This window comes from Mauremys mutica, chromosome 2, assembly GCF_020497125.1.
Source record: "Mauremys mutica isolate MM-2020 ecotype Southern chromosome 2, ASM2049712v1, whole genome shotgun sequence".
NCBI classification, from domain to species: Eukaryota; Metazoa; Chordata; order Testudines; family Geoemydidae; genus Mauremys; species Mauremys mutica.
The window spans coordinates 262,274,852-262,295,168 of NC_059073.1; the positions used below are offsets into that span (position 1 = coordinate 262,274,852).

General features: G+C 43.0%; 1 protein-coding gene across 1 annotated transcript in view; it reads left to right on the forward strand.

The window, feature by feature from the left end:
• Positions 1-11,299, forward strand: part of GAD2 (glutamate decarboxylase 2) — a 55,747-nt gene extending 44,448 nt beyond the window's left edge. The window contains exons 13-16 of the mRNA XM_045008226.1: positions 561-710; positions 2,598-2,705; positions 3,633-3,722; positions 8,469-11,299. Coding sequence (XP_044864161.1) covers positions 561-710; positions 2,598-2,705; positions 3,633-3,722; positions 8,469-8,642 — 522 coding nt within the window. The 3' untranslated portion in view covers positions 8,643-11,299. The remainder of the gene's footprint in view (positions 1-560; positions 711-2,597; positions 2,706-3,632; positions 3,723-8,468) is intronic.
• The last annotated feature ends 9,018 nt before the right edge of the window (positions 11,300-20,317 follow it).

Genomic DNA, 20,317 nt, shown 5'->3' on the forward strand with positions numbered 1-20,317 from the left:
CACAAATAAAAAGGAAAACTGAGAAAAATTATTAGCTCCATGCTTTTTGTGAAACGGCCACCCTCACCTTAGCTCAGAGATAGCCAGCTGGGGGCCCGCAGCCAAATTTTGTGCACATTGCAAGACTGCCTCCCTAAACTACATTTTGCAGGCTAGAAGGGGGGTCAAAATGTGACCATTTACCTTCAAAAACAGCACTTGCAGTGTGCTTAAAGGCATATTCACCCCCGTCTGCCCAAAGCCTTTCTTACTATTTAAGACCCCCATAAGCACCTGGTGTGTAGTGTAGGTGACATGGAGGGCCTTCCGTGTGCTTTCAGCATTGGAATGAACTGCACCCTGAAAGAATAAAAATGGGGAATAGTAGTTTAGAAACAAAACCAATTCAGCAAAGAGTGTCATGATTTAGAAGAGCCACAGGGCTGCTGGGTCAGCTTGCTTTATCCAGAGTAATGCTTTGAAAAGTCATTTGGAAAGGTTACATAATAGAAACAAAGGAAGCAAAGCAGTAAAACCATGCAAATGCCAGTTTTCCTTAACTGTGTCTCTGTTTCTTTAAGGGCTTGATGCAGAGCTGCAATCAGATGCATGCTTCCTACCTCTTTCAACAAGATAAACACTATGACTTGTCATATGACACTGGAGACAAGGCGTTACAATGCGGGCGTCATGTTGATGTCTTCAAGCTCTGGCTGATGTGGAGAGCAAAGGTAAGCAAGTACGTGATGTATTTGTTTGCATAAAACACTGAACAGCTCTGCTTTATATAATCAGAATTTTAGAAAATGTCTAACCTGACCTTTTCACATGAGATGGAAGAAAGAACAATGATGGAAATTAAATAATACATTTCCGCTTTCTTTACCTTTTAACTGATTTAGCTACAAAGCATCACATGACTTTGATATTCAGACTCCATGTCATTGTACACCAATTGCGGCATCTAACTCTAACAATCTGACAGCTTAAATATGTTTAGGTATAAGTGTAATCAGTCCAGAAAGTTTTTGGAATCACAATTTTTTTTTATTTTAATGAAATTCTACAACTAAATGTGACAAATTAGTGACTAACACTCCTGGTTCCATTTTATACTGTGATTACACCACAGTCACATTATTATTATGGGCAAACTAATTAAAATATGAAAGTACTGCCTCTTTTTGAGTCATTCATCCTGTTGTATAATATTGCTAAACAAATACTTTTATGTATAAATTCAAATGATTATGCCCAACTATTTCAGGCTTGTTCACTGCAGTTGACTGCATCATTTCTATAAAAAAAAAAGGCCTTAAAGACCCTTAGATGCTTTATTCAAATTCTGAAAACACATTCTGGGACAGTTCTTTGGGACTGTCACCAGGAGTCTTCAAAATGGGATGCAAGCCATCTTTGCGTCTCCCTAATCCTCAGGCCACTAGGCACTGGCCCAGTTGCAAGGAGCAACTTTAAGAAGCCTCAAGGCTGTTTTCAAGTTGTCCTAGTTGAAATAGCCTCCCAGGAGCTTCTGTAATAGTGGGAACCTTCCAAGTGCAAGGGAACTTTGGCCACATCCCTTTTTCTTTGGCCACACCCCCCATGCTTGGCACTATGCTGGCTCTGCACCACTGTAGGATGTCCCTACCCAAAGGTCCAGTTAAACTAGCTTTAGGTCTGCTTTGCAGTGCCAGAGCAGCACAAATCAGATTTAGCTGGGCTGAGTGGACTTTTGTTTATAAAGATTTTTTCTTAAAGGCCAGATCATTTCCATATTTCTTTGACTATTTTTCTCCCCATTTCCCACCTCTGTTTAACTTGGAATATTTACATTAACATAGGATCAGTGTTTCTTAAACAGCTTGTCTGTTCCTGCAGCTTGTTCTCCTGACTTGAAGCCATAATAATGCTTTATTAGTGGCATCACGGCTGGTGGTCACAGAAATGATTATGATATCACAAACGGACTTGAGCTGGAAAGGAAGCAGCAGGAGAAACTGAAGCTCTTAAAAACAAAGATTCCAATTTCATACTAATGTCCTTTATCAAGTAGCAATGAGGAGAGAGAAGAATGGCCATGCTGAAGAGTCATTGCTGTTTCTAATTAGAATGTTTGTTTTTCACCAGACATCAAGCTGCTCTTTAAAAGCTCCTTTTATCATTTAATTTTCTACGGGCTTTGGGCTAGGAATAGGTGCCAGATTGCCTCCCCTGCAGGCTAAAATCCTCTCTCCATAGATCAGTGCAAACTTCCCCGACTTGCTCACAATGTGACTCAATCCTGACCAAGAAGGAACAACTGTAGAGTTCATGCTCCACAGCTTTCCAATCCATGACCTCACTGCAGAGGCTGCCAACAAGTGTTCCCATCGGTGATTCATAAATTCACTGGCCCATTAGGAACTGGACTGATATCACCAACCTATTTCATACAAGTCAGATGGATACAGCCAGAGCTGGGTGAACTATTCATAGCAAACAAGAAGGTGTACAGCATCTCCAAGATAGACTTTAGAGAAGTAACCTGCATATTTGCTTTAGCAAGTGCCACATATCCTGACACGATAGCAATTCAGAATACCGAGAGATACAAAATATTGTGTTCTTTTTTTATGAAGGGAACTACAGGATTTGAAGCACAAATTGACAAGTGCTTGGAACTTGCAGAATATCTCTATAATAAAATAAAGAACAGAGAAGGCTATGAAATGGTGTTTGATGGAAAGGTATGTATTCTGACTTACTGTAGCTTTAAAATTTGGTGCATTTCGTCAGGAGTAGTGTTGCTACCGATAGGACAATCTGGTTTTGGAGGACCCAAAAACATGCTCCTTACAAAGGAAACTGCTATTGATTCCCATCATTGTGGGACAAGTGAAATGAGGCAACAGTGTGGAGTATTGTAGCTTGCATCACCCAGATGAGAGTCAATAGCCGACTTTTACCGGTGACTCAGATGAAAACAGGCTCTGCATGGCATGCTAGTGCACTGTAGATTCACACCCCAACTTGGCATGCACTAAGTCTCTGTGTAGACAAGACATGAAAACAGGCCACACCCTACTTTTCATCTGTCTTCTTCTGGCTCCTAAATGTGCAAATTAAACTAGTTTAGACTCCATTATTCTCTCACATTAGTAAGGGAGCTTAATGGAATGTAGGGAAGTGTAACTGAGCACCAGGGAACTTCAAGGAGTAGAAGAGAATCTAATTTATACCATCTCACACTCACCTCTGACTCTAGCCTATATGTCCAGAGTTATACATCCTACAGTCACACAACAAAATCAAAGTACCCAGGATGCTCTATTAAGTAGGTCATCTACTATAGATGCCTGCTTCTGAAGAGACATTAACTCTATACTCCATGCAGCCTCTTGAAAGGATGGCACATATAGAATCCAGATGTCTCTCTGTAGGGGACAAATGCATAGGCACAGTGGGGGATGTATATCTGGGTCTGTCTTCTTTGGGATAAATTGCCTAAAATTATCCCTAATAATGATCCTAATGACTCTCTGGTGTGCAGTAATGAAAGCCAATGATTGCTGTCATAACATGATGTATGAGAGGAGGGAAAGGCATGGAATTAATTGCAATTGAGATATTATGAACATTTTTTGCCTTGTAAGCTATTATTATTCTGTGTTTAGCCTCAGCACACAAATGTCTGCTTCTGGTACGTACCTCCCAGTTTGCGCAGCATGGAGGACAACGAAGAAAGAATGAACCGCCTTCTAAAGGTAAATAAGATATGTTGGTTCATTGTATGCAAGGCATGCCCATGTCATCAACATAAAGGCCATAGGTATCTTTAGCTGAAAATGTTTCAAAATATTAGAGATGGGCTTGCACAAGAATCTTGAATAACAACCCTTCAGTCCCCAACTTTGGGGAAGTTCAAACCAAATTTGGATTCTATCTTTGTGTATCAGGCTCATCTCTAACATAATGGTTTTCTCAAACTGTGGCCTGCAGAGCACTTGTTGGTGGTCTACAGAGGCCTGGAAGGTCACATGATGCTAGCTGCTCCTCCTTACTTCTAGCTTCCAAAGAGACTGGAGGCCTGTAAAAAGATCTGGAAGTAAGGAAGAGAAGCCAGCCCAGCTGCCTCCTTTAGGGACCACTGCTATATAAGTGGAGGAGGCGAGGAAACAGGAGCTGTATTTAGGGACTAGAAATGCCAGAAGGTGTTGCAGAGAGGGTGAGAGGTGAGAACCAGACTGCCTGTCCAAGGGAGTAGGAGGAGGAGAATCGGGCAGCCTGTGCCAGGGCCGCCCAGAGGATTCAGGGGGCCTGAGGTCTTCGGCGGCGGGGGGCCCCCACCGCCGAATTGCCGCCGAAGACCCGGCACTTTGGCAGCGGGTCCCAGGGCAGAAGGATCCCCTGCCACGGGTCTTTGGAGCACTTTGGCGGTGAGTCCCGGAGCAGAAGGACCCCCCCGCCGCCGAAGACCCGGAGCAGAAGAAGCTCCGGGGGCCCGGGCCCTGCAAGAGTTTTCCAGGGCCCCTGGAGCGAGTGAAGGACCCCGCTACAGAGGCCCCAGAAAATTCTCGTGGGGGCCTCTGCGGGGCCCGGGGCCTGGGGCAAATTGCCCCACTTGCCCCCCGCCACCCCCGAGCGGCCCTGGCCTGTGCAGGGGGATGAGAGGAACAGAACGGATGGAAGGGGAGTTGAAGTGAAGAGCAAGAGCAGACAATGTGATTAATAAAAAACCAAAATATTTGGTGCTTAAAAGAGGGCTGAAAATACACAAAGACTTTCCTAGTGTTATTTCTCCAAATGAGCTGCCACGGGGATGTTGTGTGATCAAGAATGGGGCTGTGATGAGGAGGTGGTCCACTAGAGAGTCGCTTTGTCAGGACACCCAGAGCACTGGAGCGGGGGCGGGAGGGGAGGTATCTAGTTATGTTTTTATAAATTGGAAAAACTAGTGACATAAAGGTGATCGTTTGAACACTTCCAGTGTTATTTTAATTGTTTCTTTCTGCAAGGTAAGTGGGTTTACAAAATGTACCTGTAATTCAGTTCACCCAAATGCTGGTCTGTGTGTTTTGTATTCCATGTGTTTGCCCTTTCTCAGTATTTTTCTCTATGGTGCTTATTTGAACCTTGGTCTTCCTTGATGTTAGCAATTTAAATTGCAATTGGTGATCCTAACAAATGTAACAATTTATAATTTGGTTGTGCGGTAGAGGTCTAGCATACGAAAACAAAGGGAAAGTGATTATAACAATATGCTTGAGGATTATGCAGAAAATGACGTGTTAATTGCATTTGTCAGCAATACTGAGTGTTAGTTAGCACACTGGTTAGAATAGCTCTGAGCCATTTATTGCCAATATAAAGAACGGCTTTGTCCCTTTGCAAGGTGTCATGACTGCCTTTGCAATGTCATGCAACGTCTGCTGATACATGTAAAGTTAAATCCTTGTAAATACTGCTGCTTTTATCTAAAATAGGAAGGTGACAAATCAGATGACGAAATAATCTTGGGAACCTACCTGCACTTCCCTCTGGCATGCCTACCTAAAGGCAGTGGGACTACTCACATGCTTGAAAGTAGGCACATGCATACCTATTAGAGATGGTCAGAAAATAAGTCTTTTTCCCATCAATTTTTTTTATAACAATGAAAAATTGAAGCTTTCCATAGAAAAATTTAGACTTTTCAATTGAAATATTTTGATTCAGAAGTGCTGCCACAGTGCCTCGTGGGAGTTGTAGTTCAGGTTCACCAAGCTCCTCTATAGGCTGGTCTCCCTGATTCAACTACATCTCCCATGATTAAAGCTATGAGTCTGTTTCCATGACTTCTGCAGTGGCTGGTGCTGGCTCAGGGGCTACCCAAGACAGGCAGCCCCTGGGCCAGTAGCAGCAGTTTGGCTGTGTGGGAGGGGACCCAAGCCTGGGGCATGGGGTTGGGGTGCAGGGCGGCGCTTACCTGGGGCGGGGGCTTCCCCGGCTCCTATCAGCACGTCCCTACAGCTTCTAGGTGGAGGGGTCAAGGGGCTCCGCGCACTGCCCGCGCCTGCAGGCACTGCCCCCACAGGCGCCACCCCTGCAGCTCCCATTGGCTGTGGTTCATGGCCAATGGGAGCTGCAGAGCTGGCACTTGTGGCAGGAGCAGCGCATGGAGCCCCCCTGGCCGCCCGTCCCCCTAGGAACTGCAGGTACACTCGGAGCCAGGTAGGTAGCCTGCCAGCAATGCCACCACCCCCCCAGCACCAGCAGGGATCCCAGGCCACACACTGCCACCACCGCTCCAGTACCAGCAGTGGACTCTGGCCGAGCGCCGCCACCAGCACTCCCCCTCCCCCCCAGTACCAGCAGTGGTCCCAGGGCGAGCACTGCCACCCGCCCCCCACAGCACCAGCGGTGGTCCTGAGCTGAGCGCTGCCAACCCCCTCCCCCAGCACCAGCGGGGGTTCCTGGTTGAGTGCCGTTGCCCGACCCCTCTCCCCCAGCACCAGAGGGGGTCCCGGGACACCTCAACCCCACCTGCAGCGCCCCCAGACCGGCCCCCCCCAGAGCACCCCTGCCCCCTTCTGCCCAAGTTTTAGTCATGGCAAGTATTTTTAGTAAAAGTAATGGACAGGTCACAGGCCCATGAATCAGCAAAGAATCCTGTGGCACCTTATAGACTAACAGACGTTTTGCAGCATGAGCTTTCGTGGGTGAATACCCACTTCTTCAGATGCAAGTCATGAATGTTGTTTACGGCTCGTGACCTGTCCATGACTTTTACTAAAAATACCTGTGACTAAAATGTAGCCTTACCCATGATGCATCTTGTCTCTTCTTTGATTATGGGAGGCAGCACATCATGGGATTTCCATGGTCGCTGTGCATCATGGGAGATAACATCCAGTGGGGGAGCATGGTTCACAGAGAAGAATGGAGACATGAGGTAACCAAACTGCAGCTCCCATGAGGCACTGCAGTGACATATCTAAATAAGAATATTCTGCGGCTTGGACAAAATATTTCAGTTTTCAGCTAAAAACCACAAACATTTCAGGTTTCAGACATTTGTTTTTTCAATGAAAAAAATCAATTTTTTCCTTGAAAAGCAGACATTTTCACGTTTGTTTAGTTGAAAATCCAATTTTCTGAAGGAAAAAAATACAAATAGTGTTGATGGAAAATTTTCAACCAGCCCTAATGAATACCTTGGTGAATTGGAGCCAAAGTCAGTAGAAATCTCCCACTGACTGTAATAAGAGCATGACAATGCCACCAATGCCTTTCTGATGCAGTACTTTCATAGAGTCATAGGGCTAGTCTACACTATCACACTACGTTGGCACAGCTTCACCAATGCAACTGCGCCTCTGTAGCGCGTCTGGTAAAGACATGCTATGCTGATAGGAGAGCACTCTCTCTTCAGCATAATATCTCCACGTCAACGAGAGGTGGAAGCTCTGTCAGCGGGAGAGTGTCTCCCGCCGACATAGAACAGTGTGGACACTGCTTTAAGGCGATATAACTTGCATCGCTTAAGTTACATTTACTTAAGCGGTAGTGTAGACTAGTCATAGATTTCAAGACCAGAAAGGACCATCCATTCTGACCTCCTGCATAACACAGGCCATAAAAATTCCCCAAAATAATTCCTAGAGCTTATAGTTTAGAAAAACATCCAAACTGGATTGAAAATTATCAGTGACAGAGAATCCACCATTAACCCTTGTAAATTGTTCCCATAGTTAGTTACTTTCATCATTAAAAATTTACCCCTTCTTTCCAGTCTGAATTTGTCTAGCTTCAGCATCCAGCCATTGGGTCATAGTAAACCTTTCTCTGCTAGACTGAAGAGCCCATTACTGAATATTTGTAGCCCATGTAGATAGGTATAGACCAGGGGTCGGCAACCGGTGGCTCCCGGCTCGCCAGGGTAAGCACTCCGGCGGGCCGGCCCAGTTTGTTTATCTGCCACGTCGGCAAGTTCGGCCGATCGCGGCTCCCACTGGCCGCGGTTCGCGGTCCCAGGCCAATGCGGGAGGCAGGAAGCCGCGGCCAGAACATCCCTCGGCTCGCGCCGCTTCCTGCCTCCCGCATTGGCCTGGGACCGCGAACCGCGGCCAGTGGGAGCCGCGATCGGCCGAACTTGCCGACGCGGCAGATAAACAAACCGGGCCGGCCCGCCAGGGTGCTTATCCTGGCGAGCCGGGAGCCACCAGTTGCCGACCCCTGGTATAGACTGTAATCAAATCACTCTCTTAACCTTCTCTTTGTTAAACTAAATAGATTGAGCTCTTTGAGCCTATCATTATCAGGCATGTTTTCTAATCCTTTAATCATTCACATGGATCTTCTCTGTACCCTCTCCAATTTATAAATTGATCAGTTTATTCTGTGCTGTATTTGGTTTTGGCAAAAAATTAACTTTTTTCTTATTTTGTTTTAGCTTCCTGCTCTTATTTAAAAAAGCAAACAAATTCTAGAATTAGAAATAATTATTTGATATTTGTATCATGCCTTTGCAGGTGGCCCCAGTGATAAAAGCCAGAATGATGGAATATGGAACTACTATGGTCAGCTATCAACCACTGGGAGACAAAGTGAACTTCTTCCGTATGGTCATCTCAAACCCAGCAGCTTCTCATCAAGATATTGATTTCCTGATTGAGGAAATAGAACGTCTGGGACAAGATTTATAATAATCTGGTCTGCGAGTATGGTCCAGAACCTCTAGGTAGACAATTAAGTTGTCACAAACTGTGCGAATGTATTTGTAGTTTGTTCCAAAGTAAATCTATTTCTATATTGTGGCGTCAAAGTAGAGTACAGTTTAAAATCAAGAAACATGCTCCTTTTAAAATCCTCTCTTGAGTTTTAGAATACCTCTTTAATAATTAGATACACAAAAGGCTGCATTCAAACAGATAAGAAATAACAGAAGATACTTGCAATTTCCCCCCAAATTTTAATACAGTTAGTAAATACATGTTTTAGGTTAAAAGTAGTCAGATTGAGTGGTGCCAAATTTGCCCCAAATGGTGACAAAATCAAATGGGGGGGAAGTAAGATACATAAAGTAAAGAAATTGTATGTTTAAAAGTGAAAATATTTTGCCTTTTTCTTAGATTTAGAACAGAATTTCTAATTTATCTATAGCAACATTTCAAATGTATTTAAATACATATAATTTTAAAAAAGGAATATATATATATTAAAATATCCTATTTTGTAAACTATAGATTTTTATTTTATATGGGTTATAAAAAATGCAGGGGCAGAAACTGAAAACTAAACAAGATTTTTTTTTCTTTTAATAGAGGTGCATCAAATATCTGCAAAGATTATTTTGAACCATAAGCCCACATAAATTCTTTAAAAGGTTCAATGCCTCATTTCTATATGTCACATGGATTGTACATCTCTAGAGTTAAATATTGCAAAACCTCACAAGTACTGCAGCTCTTAAAAACGCTTAATAAGAACTACTACAATACAACAATAGGATGCTATTATTCCTAAATATATTTCTTATGTGGCCTAACCTAAGCAAATGGACAATCAATATACAGTCCTAACCAAGACTGAACTAAGGTTATATTTGTATCATTTCTTTGTTCTAATTTTAAACAGCCTATCAAAAAGGGCCACACTTTACACTAAATACTTGTGTCATAAGCATCTTTGCAAACAGTAATTTATTCATTAGAGATAAAAATAAATTGAAAACTACGATTGACTAGAATTCACTAAGACCCAGATCCTACTAAATCTCACAGGAGCAATGCTACTTGGATGAATAAGGACTTTTGTATATGTAAAGGTCTCAGGAAAGGGTCCTAAGTCAGACGCTCATGTCATGGTGGAACCTGAGTTTTCCATATGACAACAGTTTTTCTAAACATCCCCATTCCCAGCACTGCAATAGAGCTGGTGGAAACTCAGAATTTCAGTTTCATGGGAACGTTCAAAAATGTTTGTTCTAATTCAGAATAACAACAACAATGTTTGCAATTTCCCACAAAATGGAAATTCTGAAAATTTTCATTTTGAACTTTTTTTTCATTTGCCTGAAATTTTGTAGAACTCAATACAACTTTGTGAAAAATTTCAGTTTAGTCAAAACACCTTTTTCAGACGAAAAAAAGTGTTTTGATTAAATCTACTAACCAGCTCTACATTGAGTTTATCTGATTGAAATTGCTATTAGAATGCTTTGAGATATGCCTAGATACTCATAGCACAGTCATTGTAGAGTCATCCAGACCCATTTAGAAATCATGGGTGCAAAATCCTGCATAACTGATATATTGAGTCATTCTTCAACACTAGGGGAGGCACGGAAGTGAAAACTGAGCTTCAACCTCCTCTTCCTCAAAATCTGGAAGAGCTTGGATCAGGACTTCATGGCTCAGACCTGTTTCTATTTATAACCCTAGTTAAGTTTCGGTTGTAACTTTGACTGGAATCTACATGGCCACTTTCATTTGTAAAGCAAGATTGTTTTACTCGCTCTAAAATACTTGAAGAAAACTAGTGCCGAGTGGTTTAATTTGACCTAAAATACATAAATGGGGTATTGATTAGGTGTAATGTCATGAGGATGTGACGTGAGAAGAGGAAATAAATTGTGTCTGTAACTGTGTTGCCTTTATTATATTGATAGTACTGTTTGTCACCTCAGATTGAGGCCGTGCATTTTAGATTTAAACTGTACAGTGTTGCAAATCAACATGTGTTACTGAATAAGCTTGTACAATATATTATTGATATGTCTTTCTTTGTGTGGTAGTACTACTGACTCTTGGTATTGTAAGAGCTGCATTCACACACAAGTCCCTATACTATATCTTTGCTCAGTACTATCCTCTCCTGATCACCTTGAGAGAAGAATATTCCCCTTACCCCAGCAGTGACAAACTGCGACTTACAATGCATAGTGTTTCAATTAAAGCTTTAGAGCAGATACCAGTTCTGCCAATGAGGACTAAAGCAACCTTATCCAAACAGGTCACAAAATTACCAACTGTGTCACTGAAACACTGAGCAGCCGAGCAAATTCTCTTCTTGTTTGTAGCAGAGAAAATGGGGACAAAGAACTAAGTGTAAAAAATAGTACAGGGACAATGGTGAAGGTGAGCAGTAGCCTGGTTACATCTTGCATGTGCAATTCTGTTTTCAAATGCTAAGTACAAACACTGTATTTATTAGTTCTATGTGCCAATCCAAGATATACATTCAGTGTTTCATGAGGACACCAGCATTTTTCCATGTTACTGTGTTTATTGCAGCCAGAAAGAACTACATGGCAACCTCTTCTTCTTGTGTTTGACCAAAGTATTTTCTCTGTGTTGTTGATCTAAACCCAAATAAAAGTGTAAAATGTGGCTATGCTGTATCTGTGTGGGGTTTTTTTATTATTATTATTGGCCTCAAAGTTCCATGTGAACAGAAAGAAGCACATCTGTCATGTCATCTCTGAGCCAGGCTCATGATGAGGATGGTGATATTTCCTGCTAGCTCTCTTCTGGTTGCTCTTTCTGAATTTTCATTGATAAGACACCTTCTTTTAAATGTAGAAGATGTATGCTACATAGCAAAATAATTGAAATCTAGTATCAGACCCACTTGACATAAGCAGAGTCATATATTAGCCAACGTTAGTATCTACATGGAAACATGCTTGCCGCCATTCCTTTATCTGATCGTTACCAAGGTGGATCCAGCTGTCACTAATCCTACACATGCATTTTTTTCTCTCCCCTATAAAAACATCAGAATTTGTTGCCCTTTTTTTTTTATATGTGCCCTTATCCCCCAAATAATGGAGATATTTAATTATATGTGCCCTTAATCCCCCAAATAATGGAGATATGGCATAATAAGTGCATGCAGTTGGACATAAATCTTTGCTTTTCAGTGGCTCATGCCTCTCCAAAAAAACCCACTAGTACACTGAGTGACTTGTTGGCTACTAAGCAGACATTCCAGGCATCCTGAATACTTTTCATTATGGAGAGGGAAAGGGAAGGGTGGAAGGAGGCTACTAAAGACAAACAATGCTTCTGAAGTAGTGCTGCCAAAGTGAGATTGTGACGTCTCCTCTATATGCGCCAGTAGCTATTTTCTATTTGCCAGATCATGGGCCAAATCCTGACCTCTTCCATGTATTTTTACTGTTTTTACTCAGACAACCTTATTATGTCAGTGAGCTAATTCAGGATGTCTTTGGGCCAGTGTAGAATTAATGCAAAATGGATGTAAAATGCAATCAAATTGGACTAGCAGCCTTTTACACCCAGTTTTCCGATACTTTCATCATGTGTAAATGACTATACAATGAGCATTGCAATGCAGAATCGGGATCATTAGCCTGTTCTTACTCAAGTAAATCTCATTTGAAATATTGGCAATTTTTGTTGGAGTAAGAGTTTCAGGATTTGGCCACAGATCAGAACTGAGCCAAAAACCTGAAGAGTGCAGCATGATATCTAAACACTCATTACACTCACCAGGAGTTAGATTTTTTTTCCACGCTCTGCTCAGGTTTATTGCGCCAACTTTGAAGAATTTGACATTTCTCAGCATTTAGCTACCAAAGTGATAGGCAATTTAGACACACCAGAGCGAGATTAGATACAGGCATTTCATTCAACTTGCTTTCATTGAAATCTTCCATATTTTGTTACCTGACTTGGAGATGAGTTGAAGGAATCATATAGGACGCTTCATAATGCATTTCAGTACTCTCAGGAGTTGAGACCTATGCAGAGAAGACAGTGGTTTTATAGTGCTCCACGCTACAAAACTGAGCACTGTGAACCTGATTCTCTTCCATGCAACAGCCCCTTTACAACTCACTGGCAATGTGAAGGTGTCTTAAGGCGAGTGAAGGTGTAGTTGATTGTCAGCGCAGTGTACAAGCAGAGCATAAGAATCAGACCATATCAGAGCAGTGAAGGAAAGGGTGTGATCATCTTTCGAGACAAATGTGGAAGGAATTGTGACACCACTTTAAAAAGGCCACAAAAAGAAAAATAATGAGATCATAAAATAAATATGTGAGATTACATATAGGTACTGGTGGTTTAATTTTGTAGCAGAAAGGCTGGTTATTAGGGAGGGTCTAGTCAAAACGCTGTAGTGAAGTAGAGCGAGACAAAGTAGTTTTAGGGCTAATAATGTATCCTGAAGCTATTAAAACTCTTCATTCAGAATTGGATCTGAGCAACTTGTTTTGTGACTTTTTAGCATTGTCACATGCAGGGGCGGCTCCAGGCCCCAGCATGCCAAGTGCGTGCTTGGGGTGGCATGCCACGGGGGGCTGGGGTAGGGGATGGCACTCTGCCGGTCGCCGGGAGGGCATCAGGCAGGCAGCCTTCGGCGGTGTGCCTGCGGCGGGTCCGCTGGTCCCGTGGCTTTGGGGGGTCCATCGAAGCTGTGGGACCAGCAGACCCTTTGCAGGCATGACTGTGGGAGGTCCACCGGAGCTGCGGGACCGGCGACTGGCAGAGCGCCCCCCGTGGCATGCCGCCGTGCTTGGGGCGGTGAAATGTCTAGAGCCGCCCCTGGTCACATGCCAGATGAAGGGTGATCTTCCTTCTCTGACATTTTATTATGTTTTCTGAAAAACTGTCCTAATTTCAGTTGCACTTAAAGCTGCTTGGACCAATTTCCTTCTCAGGAAATTGAGTGTTTGGAATACACTCACCTGGCAATAAGGATGGGTCCCACTCAGTGTTCCAGAGGAAGGCAAAACAAAATGGCTCCCATATCATCAGTTTTTTTCTGATCCCAGATTTACCAAACAGTTCATCCATGGGTTGGTGAGCAGGAACTGCCATGTGAGATCACCAACTGACAGCTTGTAATTTCTTCATCACCAAGATGAGGTCATTTTCATTTCTGTTACAAAAGTGAATTTCTGTATGCTCAAGTATTTTCTGCCCTTACTCTTTTCTTTATCACAAAACCGACAAGGGGACTATATACACACTGAGACTCAAATACTGACAAAAGTCAACTGTTTGCAGCATGAGATCATACCTCCCCCAGTAAGAGCAGCTATTTAACATGGCTATCGGCACTTATTTTTATGGAATTCTGTAAGGCTCTCCGAAAAAAAAATCAGTTTATTTAGAAGCTCTGGCCTGAATTGAATCCTGCCCTACACTCCCTTGTTTAGAGAGATTACAGAACAGCTTTATTAGCCTCTGGTTCTTCCTCAGGTTTCAGACTATTCTGCCTTTTCGTACTTTTTCCCCCTCTTATTTATATTGTTCTTGCCCCTTATGTTCCTTCGTCACTTTAATTAGGAATTTAGCTACTAAGTGCCTTAGAAATACAATGCTGTAGGTTAGATTAGCACTTCAGCACAATAAACTGGCACCTGTATCAGAGAGGCATGGTGCTCACTTCTCCAGGTTCTTCAGGGGAGAGGTTTTGTGTAAGCAAAGAATTATCACAAAGACCCTCCCCAAAAATCCCAAAGCCAAACTGTGGAAAGTGATCCCCTTAAACATGTCATAAAAGAGGAAGAGTTCCGTAAAGCTGAAAGTTGAGGCATTTGTTTTAAAGCTGAGCTGACCTGAACTATCTTGATTTGACTTTCCTCGGCCAATAAGTGCCTCACTGGATTAATCTAACACCTTTGATAAAGTGTTTAATAGTGCATTTCTTCAGCAACCCTTTACATTTCAGACTGATGATAAAATATGCCATAGTCATATATAATCTCACTATATTATAGCTATGTATGGGCTCTACATATGGTGAGCTGATTCATCTGACTGGAATGTTAAAATCAATGGTTATAACCTATTTAGGAAGGGTCAAGCGGGTAAAAGGGGTGGGGGGAGTGGCACTCTACATCAAAAATGGCATTATCTGTTTCCCAGTCACTGATAACTCAGAAGAAAATTATTTTGTATGCTTATAGCTCAATGGCCTAACAGATAAAGCACAATCTGGTGTCTGCTACCAAATCATACCAGGGAACCTCCTTACGCACCTATCTATAACGTGCAGGAATAAAAAAACTGTGTGAGTATGGATATCTTTAGTTTGACTGATATATGCTGCCAGAACTAAAACAGCCTTGTAATTTCTAACCACTATAGCTGACACTATCCCAGTTCAAAAAGTATTGCAGCCAACATGGGGGAATTCTATATTAGATCTTGCCCTAATAGATAAAGAGGAACTGATACAGAACTAAAAGTTAATGATAGCTTAAGTGCAAGTGATCATGACTTGGTCACATTTATAATGTGCAAACAGAATAAAGTCCAGACCCGTAATATATACACTTGGTGCTTTTATAGGGCCAATTTCACAAAGCTGAAAACAATTATGAGCCAAATCAGCTGGGAGGAAGAATTTAATCAGATAACTGTGAATGCTAATTGTAAATCTTTTAAGAACTCCTGGATGCCAAAAAAAAAGGCATAATCCCAGAAGTGCACAATTAAGGATGAAGGCTGTGATAGTTAAAAAAACAACAACAACTTGGTTTAGCGGGAAAGTAAAGGCAGCTGTAAAAAAAAGTATATACAAACACACACACACACACACACACACACACAGAGCAAGAGACAAAATGAAAGAAAGAGGAAGTTGATAGTAATCAATATAAATCAGAAGTTAGAAATTGTAGAAAATTGATAACGGAAGCCAAGAGACACAAGGAGAACTCTATGGCCAGCAGAGATTAGGAAAATAAGGCTGTGATGCTGTGGTCTATATGGTTTTTATTAAAATATGCTAATGAGTGAATATAATATAACTGGAATATGATGCATGTAAAAGGTCTCTTGTAAGGTATCATTACAAAGCTTATAATCTACTGAGCATGATCATCCTATTTGTATAAATGTACCACTCTTGTATCTGAAACTAGAAATATGAAATATAACTCTGAGGGCCTATTGTAATTATGCAAAATGTGGGCCATTAATGGTGATTTGGAATCTTGATGACTCCCATTAACCAGGACAACTGTCTGTAGATGGGTGTGTTTTACCTGTAAATCTTCCTGTATACATGTGTGCTGGCAAGTGGGCAATGAAGTCTTGCAATGACGTGATCATGTCACCTGAACTGGAATCCATCTTTAACCTGGTGTCTTTCCATTGAGAAGGAGGGGGTGAAAACCCAGAGAGGGACAAAGGATTCCCGCCTTATGCAAAAGATATATAAAGGGGTGGAAGAGAACAAAGGAGGAGAGGAGCCATCATGAAGAATCCCCTGGCTACCACCTGAGCTGGAACAAGAGCTGTACCAGGGGAAAGGATTGTGCCCAGGCCTAGAAGGTGTCCAGTCTGAGGAAAAAACTTACTGAAGCATCTCTAAGGGTGAGATTATCTATATTCAGTTTGATTAGACATAGATTTGCGCATTTTATTTTATTTTGCTTGGTGACTTACCTTGTTCTGTCTGTTACTTCTTGGAACCACTTAAATCCTACTTTCTGTATTTAATAAAATCACTTTTTACTTATTAACTCAGAGTCTGTATTAATACCTGGGGGAGCAAACAACTGTGCATCTCTCTCTATCAGTGTTACAGAGGGCGAACAATTTATGAGTTTACCCTGCATAAGTTTTATGCAGGGTAAAACAGATTTATTTGGGTTTAGACCCCATTGGGAGTTGGGCATCTGAGTGCTAAAGACAAGCACACTTCTGTTAGCTGCTTTCAGATAAACGTGCAGCTTTGGGGCAAGTAATTCAAACCCTGGGTCTGTGTTGGAGCAGACTGGCGTGTCTGGCTCAACGAGACAGGGTACTGGGGTCCCGAGCTGGCAGGGAAAGCAGAGGCAGAAGTAGTCTTGGCACATCAGGTGGCAGCTCCCAAGGGGGTTTCTGTGATTCAACTCATCACAAAGGCTATGCCTATACTGCAGTGCAAGCACAGGGTTAGTGGGACTTCAGTCAGCTGACTCATGTTAAAGAACCCGGGGCTTGAGCATAAACACTGATTCTTAACTTTATGTTAAGAATTTTCTAACCCAGGCTTGAACATGGGGCTCTGGTGGCCACATTGCAGCACTAAACCAACCATATCTCAGAATTTTTGCTATAAGCTGGGGCCTTATCAGTTGGATGAGAGAGAGGAGGGGAAAGATCTGGATATATTGATTGATCATAGGATGAATATGAGCTGTCAATGAGATATAGCTGTGAAAAAGGCTAATACAGTCAGTCATATGATGCACCAGGTGAGGTATTTCCAGTAGAGACAGGGAAATATCAGTACCATTATACAAGGCACTGGTGATCTGAGGAATGGAAAACCTACCTTATGAGAAGAAACTCAAAGAACTTGGCTTTTTTAGCCTAATCAAAGAAGGCTGAGGGGATCTATGATTGCTTTCTATAAATACATCAGAGGGATAAATACCAGGGAGGGAGAGGAGTTATTTAAGTTAAGCACTAATGTGGACACAAGACCAAATAGATATAAACTGGCCATCAACAAGTTTAGGCTCGAAATTAGGCAATGGTTTCTAACCATCAGAGGAGTGAAGTTCTGGAACAGCTTTCCAAGGGAGCAGTTAGAGGCAAAAAACCTAACGGACTTCAAGACTGAGCTTGATAAGTTTATGAAGGGGATGGTATGATGAGATTGCCTACAATGGTATGTGGCCCATCAGCGACTGTCAGTAGCAAAAGTCCCCAGTGACCGGAGACAGGACACTAGATGGGGAGGGCTCTGAGTTACTACAGAGAATTCTTTCCCAGGTATCTGCCTGGTGGGTCTTGCCTACATGCTCAGGGTACGGCTACACTACGATTTTATACAGTCAATTGCACATGTCCACACTAAGCGCATTAAGGCGGCAGAGTGCATCCTCACTACCATGGCTAGCATTGACGTACGGCGCGGTGCACTGTGGGTAGCTATCCCACAGTTCCCGCAGTCTCTGCCGCCCATTGGAATTCTGGATTAAGCTCCCAATGCCTGATGTCATCAGTCGCTCCTCCCTCTGTGAAAGCAATGGCAGATAATGGTTTCATGCCTTTTTTTCGTGCAGACATCATACCACGGCAAACGTGCAGCCTGCTCAGCTCAGCTCCCCAACACTGCTGCTGTTGTGTTTTGGGTGCTGCTGTCAGCAGACGGTGCAGTAGGACTGCTAACCATCATCATACACCACTTCCGCTGCAACTCTGCTCTGCTGCTATTGTCTCAATAGCGAATTTCTCCATGTTGTCTGTCATGTGCTCCAGGGTATGTGTGTTCTTCCTCGGGAAATGTGCGCAGTGCTAACCATCGTTCTCCACTGCTTCCGCTGCAACTCTGCTCTCCTGCTCTCTGGTGCCATGAATCCACGTTGCAGGTCCTCTCGTCGTTCTGTATAAATATCTATACTCGTGGCATCTGTCATCATCCACCGATTCCACTGCAACTCTGTTTTCCTGCTCTCCTGCAGACACCATACCACAGCAAGCATGGAGCCCACTCAGCTCATCACTGCTGTTGTGAGCATTGTAAACACCTCGCACATGATCCTGCAGTATGTGCAATACCTGCAAAAGCAGGTGAGGAGGGGATGACAGCACAATCACGATAGTGATGAGGAACATGGACACAGACTTCTCTCAAAGCACAGGCCCTGTCAATTTGGACATCATGGTGGTAATGGGGCAGGTTCATGCCATGGAACACAGATTCTGGGCCAAGGAAACAAACGCCGACTGGTGGGACCACATAGTGTTGCAGGTCTGGGATGATTCCCAGTGGCTGCGAAACTTTCGCATGCGTAAGGGCACTTTCATGGAATTTTGTGACTTGCTTTCCCCTGCCCTGAAGCGCCAGAATACAAAGATGAGAGCAGCCCTCACAGTTGAGAAGCGAGTGGCGATAGCCCTCTGGAAGCTTGTGACGCCAGACAGCTACCGGTCAGTAGTGAATCAATTTGGAGTGGGCAAATCTACTGTGGGGGCTGCTGTGATCCAAGTACCCAATGCAATCACTGAGCTGCTGCTATCAAGGGTAGTGACTCTGGGAAATATGCAGGTCATAGTGGATGGCTTTACTGCAATGGGGTTCCCTAACTGTGGTGGGGCGATAGACGGATCCCTATCTTGGGACTGGACCATCTTGGCAGCCAGTACGTAAACTGCAAGGGGTACTTTTCAATGGTGCTGCAATCACTGGTGGATCACAAGGGACGTTTCACCAACATCAACGTGGGATGGCTGGAAAGCTGCATGCTGCTCGCATCTTCAGGAACTCTGGTCTGTTTGAACAGCTGCAGGAAGGAACTTACTTCCCAGACCAGAAAATTAATGTTGGGGATGTTGAAATGCCTATAGCAGGGGTCGGCAACCTTTCAGAAGTGGTGTGCCAAGTCTTCATGCATTCGCTCTTGTTTAAGGTTTTGCGTGCCAGTAATACATTTTAATGTTTTTAGAAGGTTTCTTTCTATAAGTCGATAATATATAACTAAACTATTGTTGTATGTAAAGTAAATAAGGTTTTTTAAAATCTTTAAGAAGCTTCATTTAAAATTAAATAAAATGCAGAGGCCCCCCAGACCAGTGGCCAGGACCCAGGCAGTGTGAGTGCCACTGAAAATCAGCTCGTGTGCTGCCTTCGGCACCCATGCCATAGGTTGCCTACCTCTGGCCTACAGTTATCCTTGGGGACCCAGCCTACCCCTTAATGCCATGGCTCATGAAGCCATACACAGGCACCCTGGACGGTAGTAAGGAGAAGTTCACCTATAGGCTGAGCAAGTGCAGAATGGTGGTAGAATGTGTATTTGGACATTTAAAAGCTTGCTATTATCAGCAGGAGAAAAAAAACTTTTGTAGTGATAATCAGGGATGGCCCATTTCCAACAGTTGACAAGAAGGTGTGAGTAACAGTAGGGGGGAAAATAGCATGGGGAAACAGTTTTTACTTTGTATAATGACCCATCCACTCCCAGTCTTTATTCAAGCCTAATTTAATTAGCTCAGGAACCAATCCATGCAACAAACCTCAATGCCAACTCTGCCCACATATCTACACCAGCAACACCATCACAGGACCAAACCAGATCAGCCACAACATCACCGGTTCATTCACCTGCACTTCCACCAATGTAATATATGCCATCATATGCCAGCAATGCCCCTCTGCTATGTACATCGGCCAAACTGGACAGTCTCTAAGGAAAAGGATAAATGGACACAAATCAGACATTAGGAATGGCAATATACAAAAACCTGTAGGAGAACACTTCAACCTCCCTGGCCACACAATAGCAGATCTTAAGGTGGCCATCCTACAGCAAAAAAACTTTAGGACCAGACTTCAAAGAGAAACTGCTGAGCTCCAGTTCATCTGCAAATTTGACACCATCAGCTCAGGACTAAACAAAGACTGT